The 14,702-nt window shown below is 38.6% G+C and overlaps 1 protein-coding gene across 1 annotated transcript in view; it reads left to right on the top strand.

Annotated features, from left to right (window-relative positions):
* Positions 1-14,702, top strand: part of LOC147706203 (opsin-5-like) — a 419,843-nt gene that overhangs the window by 268,736 nt on the left and 136,405 nt on the right. Inside the window, exon 4 of the mRNA XM_086929045.1 lies at positions 5,145-5,272. Coding sequence (XP_086785171.1) covers positions 5,145-5,272 — 128 coding nt within the window. The remainder of the gene's footprint in view (positions 1-5,144; positions 5,273-14,702) is intronic.

Here is a 14,702-nt window from a genome sequence, read left to right as displayed (position 1 = left end):
GTTCCATCCCATTCTTAATCTATTGAAAAGGCAGCCGGGGGCGGCTGGAAGATGTTGACGGGACTGGAATCAAATTGTGAAATATGTCTGTTCCTGCTCTTTGTCTCCTTCGTTTAGAGCGTTCCTCTATCTTTAGTTCTTTATATCACCCAGGGCAAGAAAAGATCTTAGCAAAGAGAGATCTGTCATCCGCTCATTCCTTGCAAATCATGTTACATAAACCACTGTAATTTGGTAAGGGACTTTGGGCCAGTATGTCGAATTCTGTGCATCTGGGGCTACCAGAAGGAAGCAGCAGAGACATTTTATAAGCAATTAGGGCTGTATCACATATGCGAGCATGGCAATGCACCGATTACTTAACCAGTAATATTCATAACTTCTCACGCTTCGGTACTGGTGATGTTAATTTAACACATTGTGTCACAGTTTTAGAACTTTATACTTCCAACCTATCCTTATACCTCAACAATGAAATGGGGAAGCCTCATAATCTTGGTGGAAAAACCATTTCATACATAATATATGCAGATTACATTGCCATTTTCTCTTTAATCCAAGTAGGTTTGCAGTTTCAATTAAAAACACAACAAGAAATTAACAATGTCAATCATTTAATAGTCAATTTGGCAAAAGCAAATATTATGTCGTTTGGTAAGACTTAGGGGACGATTCTGATCTGGGTCAGAAAGCTCTCTGACCGAGCCAGATCCAGAGTGTTTTCCGACCAAGCCGGACTTCTGAAGTCGAACTGAGTGAGTACGATTCAGCCGCATGCTGCCGGACTCAGTTCGGTCAAACTCCTATTGAAGTCAATGAGAGCTTGTCGTACGACACGTACATGGGCTCCCATTGACTGGATGGGTGCGTATCGCAAGAGGGCGCGCCCAGCAATGGATACGCATCAGTGCCATTTGAACCGTACATGCCTGTGTAGGGGAGACCCTTGGGTCTCCCCCTGTTTCCAAGTCATAAGGCTGCGGGTGACGGGGGCCCTGTACTGCCCCCCCAAAGGCAGCTTCCCGGACGTTTTGCGAGCCGGAAACTTCGGCGAGATCCGGCTGTTCGACGCATACATCGTACTCGCTCAGTAATTAAACGTCTCCATTGTGCTGTGCGTATCGTGTCCGTACGACTCGGTCAGAGTGGTTCGGTTCCGGAAATGAGCTCAGTCGGAACACAGGCGCACAGTCGCATCGTACTTGCTGGCTCGTACAGGTGTCGGAGTCAGTCAGGACACACACGTTCGACTCGTACCTTTTTTTGGCCGGATCGCGTTCGGAGACCCTCTGACCGAGATTGGAATCGACCCCTCAGAGTCACGATAGATGTAAAATCCATAACAACACTATCGAAAAGTAAGCAATGACGATTACCTTGGCGTAACAGTGGATCACAATGTAGCTAGACAACCACATTACAAGTAAACGGAAGCAGGCCAATATTGTTGTAAATTCTATAAAAAGGCGGCCAAGCAATTGTTCTGGATTTTAATATTTATAAAATCAAAATAATTTCATCCATTTTATTTGCACCTGCAAATCTTCAATACTGATGCAATTACTGCTCTGAATAGAATTTTTATGAAGAGGATTAGAACCTAACTAAATCTTTGACCAGCTACACCTCACAGTAAATTAAGCTTCAAGTTCTCTTTACCGTCCTTATCTGCTCTTTATGTAGGTGCCTTTATGCATTTTGTCTGTGACTATGTGATAACCAACTTCAAAAGCACCTCAAATAATTCCAGTCTCAGGCAGGTCGATGATCTGATCAAATCTAATAACTTGCCCCCTCTTGCTGAGATGCGACCTAATTCCCATTTCAAATATAAAGAGCTAATAAAGCAGAGCCTGAGGACTAACATGTTTATAGGATCTTTTGCTCATTCAGTCCTATAAGCATGTGGAATACAGTATGGAGTCTGCTGCTTCCATCTCTATTATATTACAATTTTTAAATTAAGGAGTGCCTGGTATGTTGAGTGCTCACAAAATTGTGAACTTTGTGCATACAAAGATGACTTGATGGAACATCTAATCTGTATATGCCCTGCAATCTTATTTTGAATAGGAAAATATCTTAAAGATGCATTAAACAACCGACATTAGAACTATCAAACACGCCGTTAAATTCAGTTTTTTAGCAAAGGATTTTTTAGCAAAGGATTGTTGATTTATCTGCAAACTGACAAAATGTTTAAGTTTTGCATTATCTCAGCGACTATAGTGTTAGAAGTTGACTGCTATTAGTACATACCAATAAATTGCTGTATTATTGTATTTATTAATATTGTAAAGAAATCTTCTTTATACAATCAAATTTACTATGATAGATAGATAGATAGAATATTAATAATATATTTAAAAAATAAGATAGACTTTTTAACTTATTTTGAAAAACTGTAAAAGCATTTGAATTAAACAAATCTATAGCTTTTAATGAAAGTAGAAAAATTAAAACGTTAGTGAGAGTGGTTAATTTGTAAATTAACTTTTAAAATTTACCTTTATTTAATAATATTCATATATTGAAGCTAATTTCTTTTTAAATAAACCTTTAATTTGAGGAGTTATTGTGGTGTAACATTTATTTTATTAGATACCGGTTAATCTTAAATATTTCAATTTCTTTACGTTTATTTTTTACCCAAAAATATATTTCACAAGAAAAAAATAATTTATATATATATATATATATATATATATATATATATATATATATATATATATATATATATATATATATATATATATATATATATATACATACATATATATATATATATATATATATATATATATATATATATATATATCTATATATATATATATATATATACATACATACATATACATATATATATATCCAGCGAGCCACAATAGGTTGTAGATGCAAAGAATGTTGCAGGTTTATTAGGCAAACAGCAGAAGACGCGTTTCGATCTCGGCTGAGATCTTGGTCACATGAGCTTCCGTGAATTCCCCACACATTTCAAGGTACAGTGCAGAGCATGACGCAGCGTACATGGAAATAAAAGAAATGTTTGCTAAAGACAGTTATCCTGTTGTCCGTTGGCAGTTTTTGATAAAGTTTCAAAAAATGGATTGTAACTTTTAAATCAAGCACGCAAATGAATGCTGTGTGATACATTTGAAAATAGAACACTATATGTGAAGACAGACTTCAATGTATAGTACATTTGGTTACATGATTGACACATTAGGGGGCTGAAACGGTGGGGTGACAAGGAGCCACTGTCAGTCGCAGGTGAGACATACAATTACCCCAGTGATAAATAATAATAGGTGAGAGTAGATGGTGGAGTGAAGGTATAGTACCTTACTCGCTTCTCTGTGGAAGTGATGTCCTCACTGATGATGACCAGGGTAGGGACTACGGTTTTTCATAGGTGAAATGCTTCCAAGGCTGGATTTGTAAGTGAGGCTGTAGTAGAGACGACAGTTCATTGGAACATGCTGGTTCTCATGTGCCCTTAATCTTTAAACATTGGCTATTCTTCATTCAGGGTCAGTGTGACGCCCTGTCAAAATACAAACAAACAGATCAGTAACAGGCATTGTTCGGTTATTCACAAGTGCTCACGTAACCACCACCCTCTCCCTACAATGGTTTAAACTGCAATGAGACTCCTAATGATCAAAGTTATAGTTCTAGAAATCATCAAATAATAAGCATTATATATATATATATATATATATATATATATATATATATATATATATATATATATATATATATATATATATATATTTACATATATTCCAGCTCAAAGTACCCAACGTACAAAGGAGCACCCGGACCTCAGCTGCACACAAGGAGCCTTGAATGGTAAGCACGCCTCCAGCACAACGATATCCTTTAACTGTTCAGACTGCCTTGGATGCCTGACGCGTTTTGAAGTGTCCCCACTTCCCTTCAGAGGCTTTGGCAGTTATGAAGGAGCGCTTGAGGCACCACACCCCTTCTTGCTTAGATGCACGCCCTGGATGGGACTTCTGGGACTTGTAGTGCCTCACGTTGCGCTAATCTTCAGTCGGTAACTTTTCAAGCCCACAGATGGGCCTCGCTGTGTGGAATACGTGCAGAATCCATACGCTCCTTTGTACGTGCTCCTTTGTACGTTGGTAACTTTGGAGCTGGAATATTTACGCTGCCACCCCTGCCGAGGAAGGAGCACCACCCTCAAAGAATCGGGAGCCATGCGGTCTTGACTACGGGCAGAGAACATGGGACAGCAGCATATGGATATCCTACATTAAACGTCTTCCCTGTTCTCCATTGTTGGATGTATTTTTTCTTGAGGCTATATTGGATTGCTGGGCGCGAGGTGTTTGAGGTCCTGACCTTTGGCTCCGAGACCATCACGGAACCTGGACTGATTTTCTCATATATATATATATATATATATATATATATATATATATATATATATATATATATATATATATATATATATATATATATATATATATATATATATATATATATATATATATATATATATATATATATATATATATATATATATATATATATATATATATATATATATATATATATATATATATATATATATATATATATATATATATATATATATATATATATACATATATATATATATATACATATATATATATATATATACATATATATATATATATATATATATATATATATATATATATGTATATATATATATATATGTATATATATATATATATATATAACACCATCGAATTCCCTTTACTTTATCTCAGGGTGATCACTACTGCAATGTCAGAGAACTCCACCAGCTGGTAAAATGTTGCTTATAGTAACTTTTTACCCTTGTAAATTCTTTAATGGGATTCTCCACTGCTTCATTGGAGGGTTTAGGGATTTGGAGACATGCAAGTCTACACATAAGTGCAGAAGTAGCTCTAATTGTATTATCTTCATGTGTACATTTACCTTAGTCTTAATGTGAAGATAGCTATGTATTTGATTTAAGATAACGTTGCACTTGACAAATATGAAAAAACTCATCAAGTTTGTGATTAGGAAAAGATTATCAGTGTTCTATTAATGCACTTTTTCTATTGCATATTAACAAATTCCATTTCCTTTTATGTCTTCAGGTGGTTATTTGATAGAATAGTCTGCAACTACTATGCATTTTGTGGAGTCCTTTTTGGCTTATGCAGTCTCACTAATCTAACAGTGCTCAGCTCTGTCTGTTGTCTAAAGGTCTGCTATCCAGGCTATGGTAAGTATATGCACTTCATTTGTTTACCTTAGTTATCTGAGTGATTTGAGGTTGAACCTCACTCTGTAAGGTTGGGAAGTTGGAATGCTACACTGTGGTTATGCTAAGCATAGGAAGTTAGAAAATGGCAAGGCTAACACATCATCAACCTTGTGAAGCCTGCTTATTTTTCTTGTAATAATATCCATTGTGACGTTGCAATATTTCATCTTTTAGTAATCTGCTGAGCATCAACCTCACAACATCATCTTAGTGTTTCTAAGATTTTCTTCCTTGTTACATTGGTTGTATGCATTGCTTCTGATATGATTTGAGTAATAGAGCACATGGGCACTGATTCACCAAATTGCAAGGTGTAACATAAGCAAACTCATGCACCCTTTGAGCACCGAACTACATCACAAAGTTTCACACTCTTAGACAATCAACAGCCTCGAACATGCAGCTGAAGCACTAGGGGAAGGAGTATAAGTCCGATTTGGAGAACTAAACTGAGAGCCTAGAGTAATCATCCTGAAGCCTTCAGGACACCTGATACCAGGAGGCGCAAGGTCAGGACACTAAAATGTAGTAATGTTTAACAATGTTTCCCTGGGGGGCCCCAAACTGGCATCCATTTCGTTTATTTCGATCACATGGATCATAATATATTCTTTTGGTAAAAAAATGTTACAGTAATAAAATCATTTAAATCATAGAAAAACATAAAATCACCCCTTTACACTTGAAACAAATAACAACAATTCACTACCACAAGCTTAAGATAAGAACAAGCACACCAAGCACTTTTTATTTTTCTGGTGGATTCATTCAATACAGATGGAATTGTTGTAAAGTGCAAAGTTTATGCCAAGCATTATTCCTTCTACAAAGATCAGACAGATGTAGGTTCTAGAAGGCATAAAAATGAAGACATTTCATACTTATATATATATATATGGAGGAGAATTTATAAAGCAGGCAAAGCTGAAAAACAAATGTTTAGTGTAAAAATATCCTATATAAAATAGATGGGTCAATTCTAACATTAATTACATCCAGCAAGGAGAGGCAAATGAGCAGTGTAACAACACCACACCCCTTCTCATAAAATATAGTGACTAGTCATTATCTTGGATACAGTTGGAACCTCATATCCATGCAGACATAAGAAATTTAGCAAAGGCAAACAGTGTCACTCTGTTCGTATCCATGCTAAGAATTCTGAAAGCCTCCAAGTGCCTTGTAGATCCCAAAGACCTATAGATAGAAGCTATGAGTAAGCAACTCAGCTGCTCCCACACCGACTGGACATAGATCATCTTTTACTGCTGTGTCGTTGAACTTGCTGCATAGCACCTTTGTCAGTAACGACTTGTACCTAAACTGCATATACAATTTGCATGCAAGAGACGGCACTATATCATCAATTGTGGACTCATAATAGGAAAGGGGTTTATAATCCAAAAAGTTCCTGGTTAGGTTGCCTGGGAATCCAGTGGCCCTTTAGACTGCCATTGCATCCCAAAAACCCCTCTTCAGGCCAGCTTTAGAGACTGAACTAAGATCATCTGCAATCTCAATCTACCCAAAAGGTTTTACACAGATTTTAGTCACAGGATTTTGGAAGCCCACCCTGTCGCCATTAGATGTCTTAGTCTCACCGATAAGGTTCGAGGGATGGAGACGGACATAACCAATGCCAATAGTTCAGAATTCTGCACTCAATAGTTTCTCTCAAACTGACAACCATGAAGTCAAACTCAATTATTCATAGGATACATTTAAACTGAGTGTATCATCAGATTACACCTCACATCTTCAATCAATTCTAATATACATTTTAATTCATTGAGATATCTCAAATGAGAGAGCAGAGGACCAGTTGATGTGGTAACTTCAGTTCACAGTGAATTACCATTACAATAATTACAGCAAATAAAGTTAGTGCAAATAGTATAGATGGAGTCATCAAAGAACAAAGTGGTTTATGTAATAATTTAAACTCATCGTGAGCAGCTGCAGCCCGTGGAGGGAGTTCCGTGGGGCAAAGAGGTGGGATGGGGAGTGGCGGGGGGAGGGGCAGGGGGGGCTACTAAACACCGGAATATGGATGATTGCAGGTAAGTAAACAATTTAATAAATAAAACTAGTTTCGTAGAGCGCCCTGCATCGCATTTTGCAATGCAGGGCGCGCTACGAAATTCTTTTTATTAATTAAATTGTTTACTTACCTGCAATCATCCATATTCCGGTGTTTCGTACCCCCCACCCTGCCCCTCCCTTGCCTCTCTGCCCCACGGAACTCCCTCCACGAGCCGCGGCTGATCTTGAGAGATCATTCAAATTTATAATGTTATGATGTCCCAGTCCAGTGTTCTATGTCGACCCAATGGAAATACGGCAAGAAAACCTGTCCCTGCTGGAGGACAAGATATCGCATTTTTGTTAAAAAGTATCCTTAGAGGAAGTGGGTTGTTTTGCCATATTTTCATTAGGTTTCATGTATTCTTTTAAGAATGCCTATGTCCACAATGCCATTACTTCTAAATAATGAACAATAATCTCTACGTACTTCGACAGACAGCTGCTTTGATTGTCCTTATGAGACCCTTTGATATGCCCATAGGGTTGAAATGTCAACATCATAAAACCTAGCTTACAATGGAGCTGTGGAGAATAAATAAATTTAATTTAGTGAAATTCAAAAATATAAAATCATTTAAGTCATTTGAAACAAATATTACTAACCTGTAACTATTTAAATAACTCAATAGTTTCTAACATTTCTTTTATATTAATTTGTAAAATTATTTTAATTAGATGATTTATTTTTTAAGATTATTAACAACATTTTACAATTTAAATGACCCAAATCATTTACATTTTTATTTAAGTTGTTACAATCTTGATTATGAGTTATGTAACATTAGATTTAATTAATTTAGATTGAAATGTAATATTTACTTATAAATGGCCATGTTAGAAGAACCTATTATTTTTTTACTTTTTATGTGCCATGATTCACTCCCAGATCTCTTGTGCCCATCACTTGGGAGGAGAGCCTGGTGGTCTTTACAGCTGCCTGACCTAAGGCTACAGCTGTGCGTTGTCTTAAATCCTCCCGTACAATATTTTGAACTTGCCCTTCATTTTGGATCCATACCAGGCTTTATTACAGCCATGATGGGTTTCCTCCCAAATACTACAATTCCCAGAAGCCTTGACCTTGTGGCGTATACCAATACTGATGTACAGCTTCCTGGAAATGTCCTGGAGTTGAATCACATTCAGATCTCTACCTTGTTTTGTGGAAGTCTGTTTGCTTTTTCTGCTAGCTACTTATATTCTTAGTATCCCCTGCTCACTGCTTCTTCATCTTCACTGTTGTAGGCCATGGATGGGTAGAGTAATCAGCACACCGGTGGCTGGCAGATCCTAGCTTGACCACACCAGAAGCATGTGACCATTAGTGAGCTAGTTTAAAGTATCTGTTTACTGCAGTGTGCAGTTGGTCATTGTAGTGCCCCTGTTTAGCTGATTCTCTGTTTTCAATTATTCCTGATTCCTGAGCTGTAGCTACTCTTGGTTTCCAGAACCTACACAGTTTTGTACTTTACTCTAGCTCATTGTACTAGCACTTTCTTGGAGTGCTTCTTTGACTCATAATCCTGAACTATATTGCTGTGCTTCCTTGTTTTCTGAGCTAGTACTTTTTAGCATACCTTGTTAATTGAACGTCCTCTATTGATGTAGTTACCCAGCCTTTACTCAGTTCTTGCCTTCCAATCCCTGCTGCTCCTGTCCCCTGTGTGATAGGATTACTTGCTTTCTGCCAAGTATTGGCATTTCCATTCTGTCCTGTACAGCACTATTTTTCTAGTTCCTTGTCTTTCCTGATTGTGTGTTAAGCTCTTGCCCCTTGCTGTTACTGCCTTGCATATTCCTGTGTGAACACAAGTATTCGAGGGTATGACAAAGCTGGTTGTGTTTCTCATCCACTGTGAATACGGTCTTGACGTTACTTTTAATAACATCTATATAGTTATCGACAACACAGATCCCCCATTTGCCTGTTATCCTAGATGTGACTATAATGCGGTCAGCATCTGTATCAGGAATTATACATGAGGAACTTCCTCAGTTTCAGTCTCCCTATGTGGTGATCCCAAGTGCTTTCCCCACATCATTACTGTTAATGGTGTTATCTGTATGTCTTACACACTCAGGGGTATATTTATAATAAAATGTCGGAGTGCGGTGTTACTGCAAAATGAGTATCGCCAGGCAATTTTTTTAACGCATGGATACGCTGTATTTTCAAAAATACTTCGCAGCCCTGTGTTTCCGCTAGCGCTGGTGCTAAAAAAGCTCCCTGGCGCCAGTGCAGGCACCCTTGCGCCATGTTGCAAAGGTGCCTGTCCTGCAGGGGCAATTGTTTATGTGCAGGAAGGGACACCTTCCTGCACATAAACAATCTTCAAAGGTGGTTTGCTGTTTCACAGCACACATAGAAAGAGCAAAATACGAGGAGAAATTAATAAGTTCTTCTCGTATTGCCATCCTAAGCCCAGGTTTTGGCACTGCCCCATCCTTGTAAATATGGGGCAGAGTCAAAAATCAATGGGTGTTGCAGTGGAATGCCCACAGAAACACGCATTGCCCGCCCCTTTGCCCCAGCAGACTACTGCGGTAAGGGGAATATTTACAAGGTAGCGATAAGAGCAACGCAACCGGAGCACCAAAAAAAGTGACGCTCTAGTGGTGTTAGGGGCTTGCAAATACTGCCTTTTCTTTGTGAGCCCTGACTTTCTTCATTACTTTGTGTCAAGCTTACACATGTGATCTTTATTATCCTCTGTCTCCCAGTGTGATCCTGTGCAACTCTGTTACCAATATTTTTTTCTCTTCGTCTATCTTGCCACTGGTGCCTTCCAGACCATTGACACTTTTAGAATTTCTGTGAAGAAAATCTTCTTATATTGAGCCCTGCTGTTCATCTGTGCACTCTGTTAAAACAACTCTTCCTTGATTCATTACTTTTGTTAGTTGCTAAATAATGCATGATTCTTGCACATTATATACCCTAAAGGTCAATGACTCTGTAATGAGTCTTTCGCTGTTCCACTTTAATAGGTTTTCAGTAATTATAATATTGCAAATGCTGCAAAAAAGTCAAGTTATAATTCATTAAAGTAGTCTGTATTTATTAGATATACCCACAAAGACAGACAAAAGCTGTTTTGAACAGCAGGCACCATATTCATAAGAATTGCATTCACGCAGGGTACAGATGTAGGCCTGTTTTATATGGCTGGATTTTCTGTTAGATGAAAGCTTTATTAAGTCAAATGATAATTCTACAACTATCTGTTACAATTGCAAGAGAATTAATTGCAATATATTATTGATAAAACAAATATGAACCACAAAAGCATCTACATTATAGGGACAAAGATTAACTCAAAAGAAGTTTACATAACTAATTAGGAAAAACAAAATAGCATTTTGATGGAAGGATAAATACAAGAGGAAATAATCATCAACATATTACCCTTTATTTCGGTTTTTGTGATACCATAAAAGAGATACATCATTTAGGAGGAAATAACAAGGAAAGGTAAAATATAATTTAGGAAAATACCTACATTGCAAAAGAAACACTTGGAATCAGGCCCAGGGGAACAGAGAAGAAGTGAACAAGAATGTAAAAAACTAGTGTTTTTACATTCTTGTTCACTTCACTTGATGTGCCAAGTTCTATTCAGCATCTGGAATCAAAAAGCAGCACACATTCATATTCAAATATATTCTACATGTATGAATAATCTAGCTTGGCTTGCAAAGTTAGAATGACAGCCTTCGGAATGTAACCCCACACCTAGAGGCTGTGGGCTGGCTTTCCAAACATGGGGAAATTAAGGATTCCAAGCTGAATATAGATGAGTGGAGAAAAGCAAGCGGTAAGTAGCAACAGCCAACATATTTCCTCCATAAGTGGAACTACCCTCAGGAATACAAGAAAAAAAGTGAAATAGAAGGGAAGCTGACTGTGAATTAGAATGAGGAGCGTGGGCCGTCCAACACGCACAGTTGCAAGGTGCAGCCTTATTATATTGCTCTAAGTACCGTGACCTGGAAGAGGAACATGGTCACCATTTTGGATAGGACAAAGGCAGAGCTAAATAGCGGTGACCTGTAGTCCATACACATTGAACCTCCACCATCTTGGAATGGTTAAGACACCAATACATGCATGCATGATTGATTTCCCCAGCCTATATCTCCCAGGCAAGCCAAAGATGCCATGTTACCTTCCCTCTTCAAGATGTACCTCATGCAATCTGAAATTACCTAAAATTTTGGTCCCAGGTGAAGATTGACAATACACCAAGAACGATGTACTAATAGTGAGTTTAGTTACGAAACTAAACATAGTGAAAATAACATTTGATACAGGAAATGTGGAGATACAAAGAAGCAAAACTCATTAGATGGTGTTTCAGAACCCTTGCATTTTTTAACAAGGACAACATGATTTGGTTAAAAATTGAATCAAATGCAACCACATTTTGCTAAAAGCAAAGGTGTCATATTAATTCTATCTAACGTATTATTGTGCAAAAACCATGTTGCATAATGCAATGAAAGAAATGTTATTATAATTCTCCCAGATTGTTGTTATTACCTGCAGTGGAACTGCCAGTAAAATACCAATACATTTCCCTGCATTTACAGCTGAAATGTAGGCAATATATCATGAACATCTCCAAAACAATATTGGCAATTTAAAAAGGTGCAAGCATTTCACAGATCTTAGTAATTCCCTGCCACACCACAATGTTTGTAATTTTGGACATTAAAAACATGTGCATGACATTACCTTTTTGAAGCCTCAGGGCCAGCACTGGTCACTGTTTAAAGTTTTGGTTTTATATTAACCTTCCGGAGTATAAAATATTCTGCTGTGGAAAAAGAAAAGATTGTAGTCGTACTGGCAGAGTGAGAAATAGTGTGTGTCTTGGACGATATTTTAGCCCATGTTAAAATTGGTTAAACATAATACAAATCAGTTTCCTATATTAACACAAGGTTTGATTTATATCTAACAGCTACAGTACAAAATGGATTAAGGAGAGAGGATTTACTTCCATGTATATGATCTCCAACAACCTTGAATACAGCGTTGAGCAATTTTTAATTACAGAAATATGCTTGTGTGTTGCCTAATTGATTGGGCAAGTCCATCAGATTGTCCTTTACAATTTCTAGAACGGTCATACTCTTGCATGAAGCCAGAAAAACATATAGATTCCTTATCTTGTATCAGTAGAGAAATCAGTCACAGAACCTAAGACATCCAGGTTTTACAACATATCACATTACCATGAACTTTAATCTTGTTTGCATACCACTGTAAATGTAACTAACCACGGTAACGCCCACTCTGTGTGGTTGTGTTCTACTTCCTTTTATTCCACAAGGTGCTTTCCTTGTCATGCGCTAGGTGCTGGGAGTTGCCTGGCTCCCATCCCCGTTGGCAGCCATCATAGGTCGCCGCCTCTGGTTGCTTTTTTAATGGTTTTATGAGTTTACTTTGGTCGCGCTTTAGTTTCTTTTGTTATTTTAGTTCTGGTTATTCTGGGAGGGGCGCCGTCCTGATCGGACAGGAGAGCTGGGACTCCGGTTCCTTGTTTTTATTGCCCAATCGCTTTTACAGGAGAATAGCCTCGCCCTTTTGGAGGCGGGCTATAAAATCATGGCAGCTGTGCGGATGCTCCGCTGGCGCCCTGAAGGAGCACCAAAGGCAAGGCCGTCTGTGACCATCCGCGCTTGGACGGTACCAGGGGCCTGAACCCCTGCTCCTCCTGCCCCAAGGCCACTAACCTACTCTAAAATTGAACTTCTTGCGCTAAACCCCTCAATTGTGGGGGCCTGCCGCCACTCGCTCGACGTAGTATCCAGTTAACAGCGGCGCAGCAGGTTCAATTTATTTTTTGAAGAACTTCCTATGTAGGCACCTCAAGGTAAGGATACCTTGCCTAACTTAAACCCTAATCAGTGCCTGTTGCTAAACTGTCGCACGCTGCCTAAGCATAAGCATGAGATGGCAGACCTGATAACGTCGCACCAACCTGCTGTGCTATTTTTAGTTGAGACCTGGCTTACCGCTTCTTCCGCCCCAGACATACTCGGTTCGGTTCCTGCTGACTATGCTATACTAAGACTTGACCGGCCCAAGAGAAAGGGCGGGGGCCTTGCGTGATTTTTCAACATCATTTGCGGTGTAATCTGGCGGAGGTAGATATTACTAACTCAGAGGCAGCCTTTTTCAGTCTATCCCTTGCGAATCAATGCAGCCTAACCGTTTTTTTATATATTGTCCACCCAGCCCAACTCTCAGTTTTGTCAGCTCTTTAATGGGCATGACTTTTGATTACTCTGCACGCTATCCTAACTTCTTAACGACAGGGGACCTTAATATCCATATTGGTAAGGATGAATGTCCGTAGCTATGCACCTGATTTAAGACTTTGGGCTATTTAAGCAGCTGGTACTAGCGCCTACACACGTGCACGGTCAAGTCCTGGACCTAATTTTTACTAACTCCACACAGGTTGTGGTGAGTCTTCCTTTCCCCATGGCATGGTCGGATCACTTTTTAGTTCCTTTCCAGATTTCTGAAATCCCTCTGTCCTTAGCACTATTTCACAAGAGCAGAGCATGCAAATGGTCCTTCATCACACCACAAGCCTTTACGGCTGCTTTGAATCACGAAACTTTAGATCTTAACTCTTGCCCTCACACTGCAAACAGTCAATCAATAGGGTTGATAAACGAGGCTCTAGATTCTTTGGCCCTCATGAAATGTATTACTAGCATGTGTTAAAAACCTTGGGTGGAATGGTTTACAGAGGAAATGTTAGCAAAGAAGAAAATGTGCCAGCGGATGGAATGCATGTGGTGGAAAGATTATGGTGCATACAATATAAGAATCTACAAGATGCACTGAAAGATTACCATAGATACTTGAGGCACACACGTGCTAAATGTTATGCCGAGCAAATTGAGCAGTCTACAAATTCCTCGAAGGAACTTTTTCAGCTAGTCAAATCACTGACCTCCTTTGAATGCACGGCTGTGTCAACCCCACCATCCACTGCCCATTGTGATCAGATTGCTCTTTACTTCTTAGAGAAGTAAAGAGCCCTTGGGCATAAGTGCGCTTTATAAGCTCATAAATAAATAAATAAATAAATAAATTAGAGAAGATAAACACCATTTATACATCCTTTCCTGAGAGTGCTAGGAATTTCCAGTTCTCCTTACCTAACCCATCACCGATCATCACTCCGGGAGCTTTTTCTAACCTGAAAACCATTTTGGAGGCTGATAATTACTACCTAATGTCCAAAGTGAAATCTGGATCAGCAGTGGACCCCGCCTCCCA

The sequence above is a fragment of the Lissotriton vulgaris genome, chromosome 7 (genome assembly GCF_964263255.1).
Source record: "Lissotriton vulgaris chromosome 7, aLisVul1.2, whole genome shotgun sequence".
Taxonomy (NCBI): Eukaryota; Metazoa; Chordata; class Amphibia; order Caudata; family Salamandridae; genus Lissotriton; species Lissotriton vulgaris.
The sequence above is the reverse complement of the archived record's forward strand: the minus strand, read 5'-3'. Positions and strand labels throughout refer to the sequence as shown.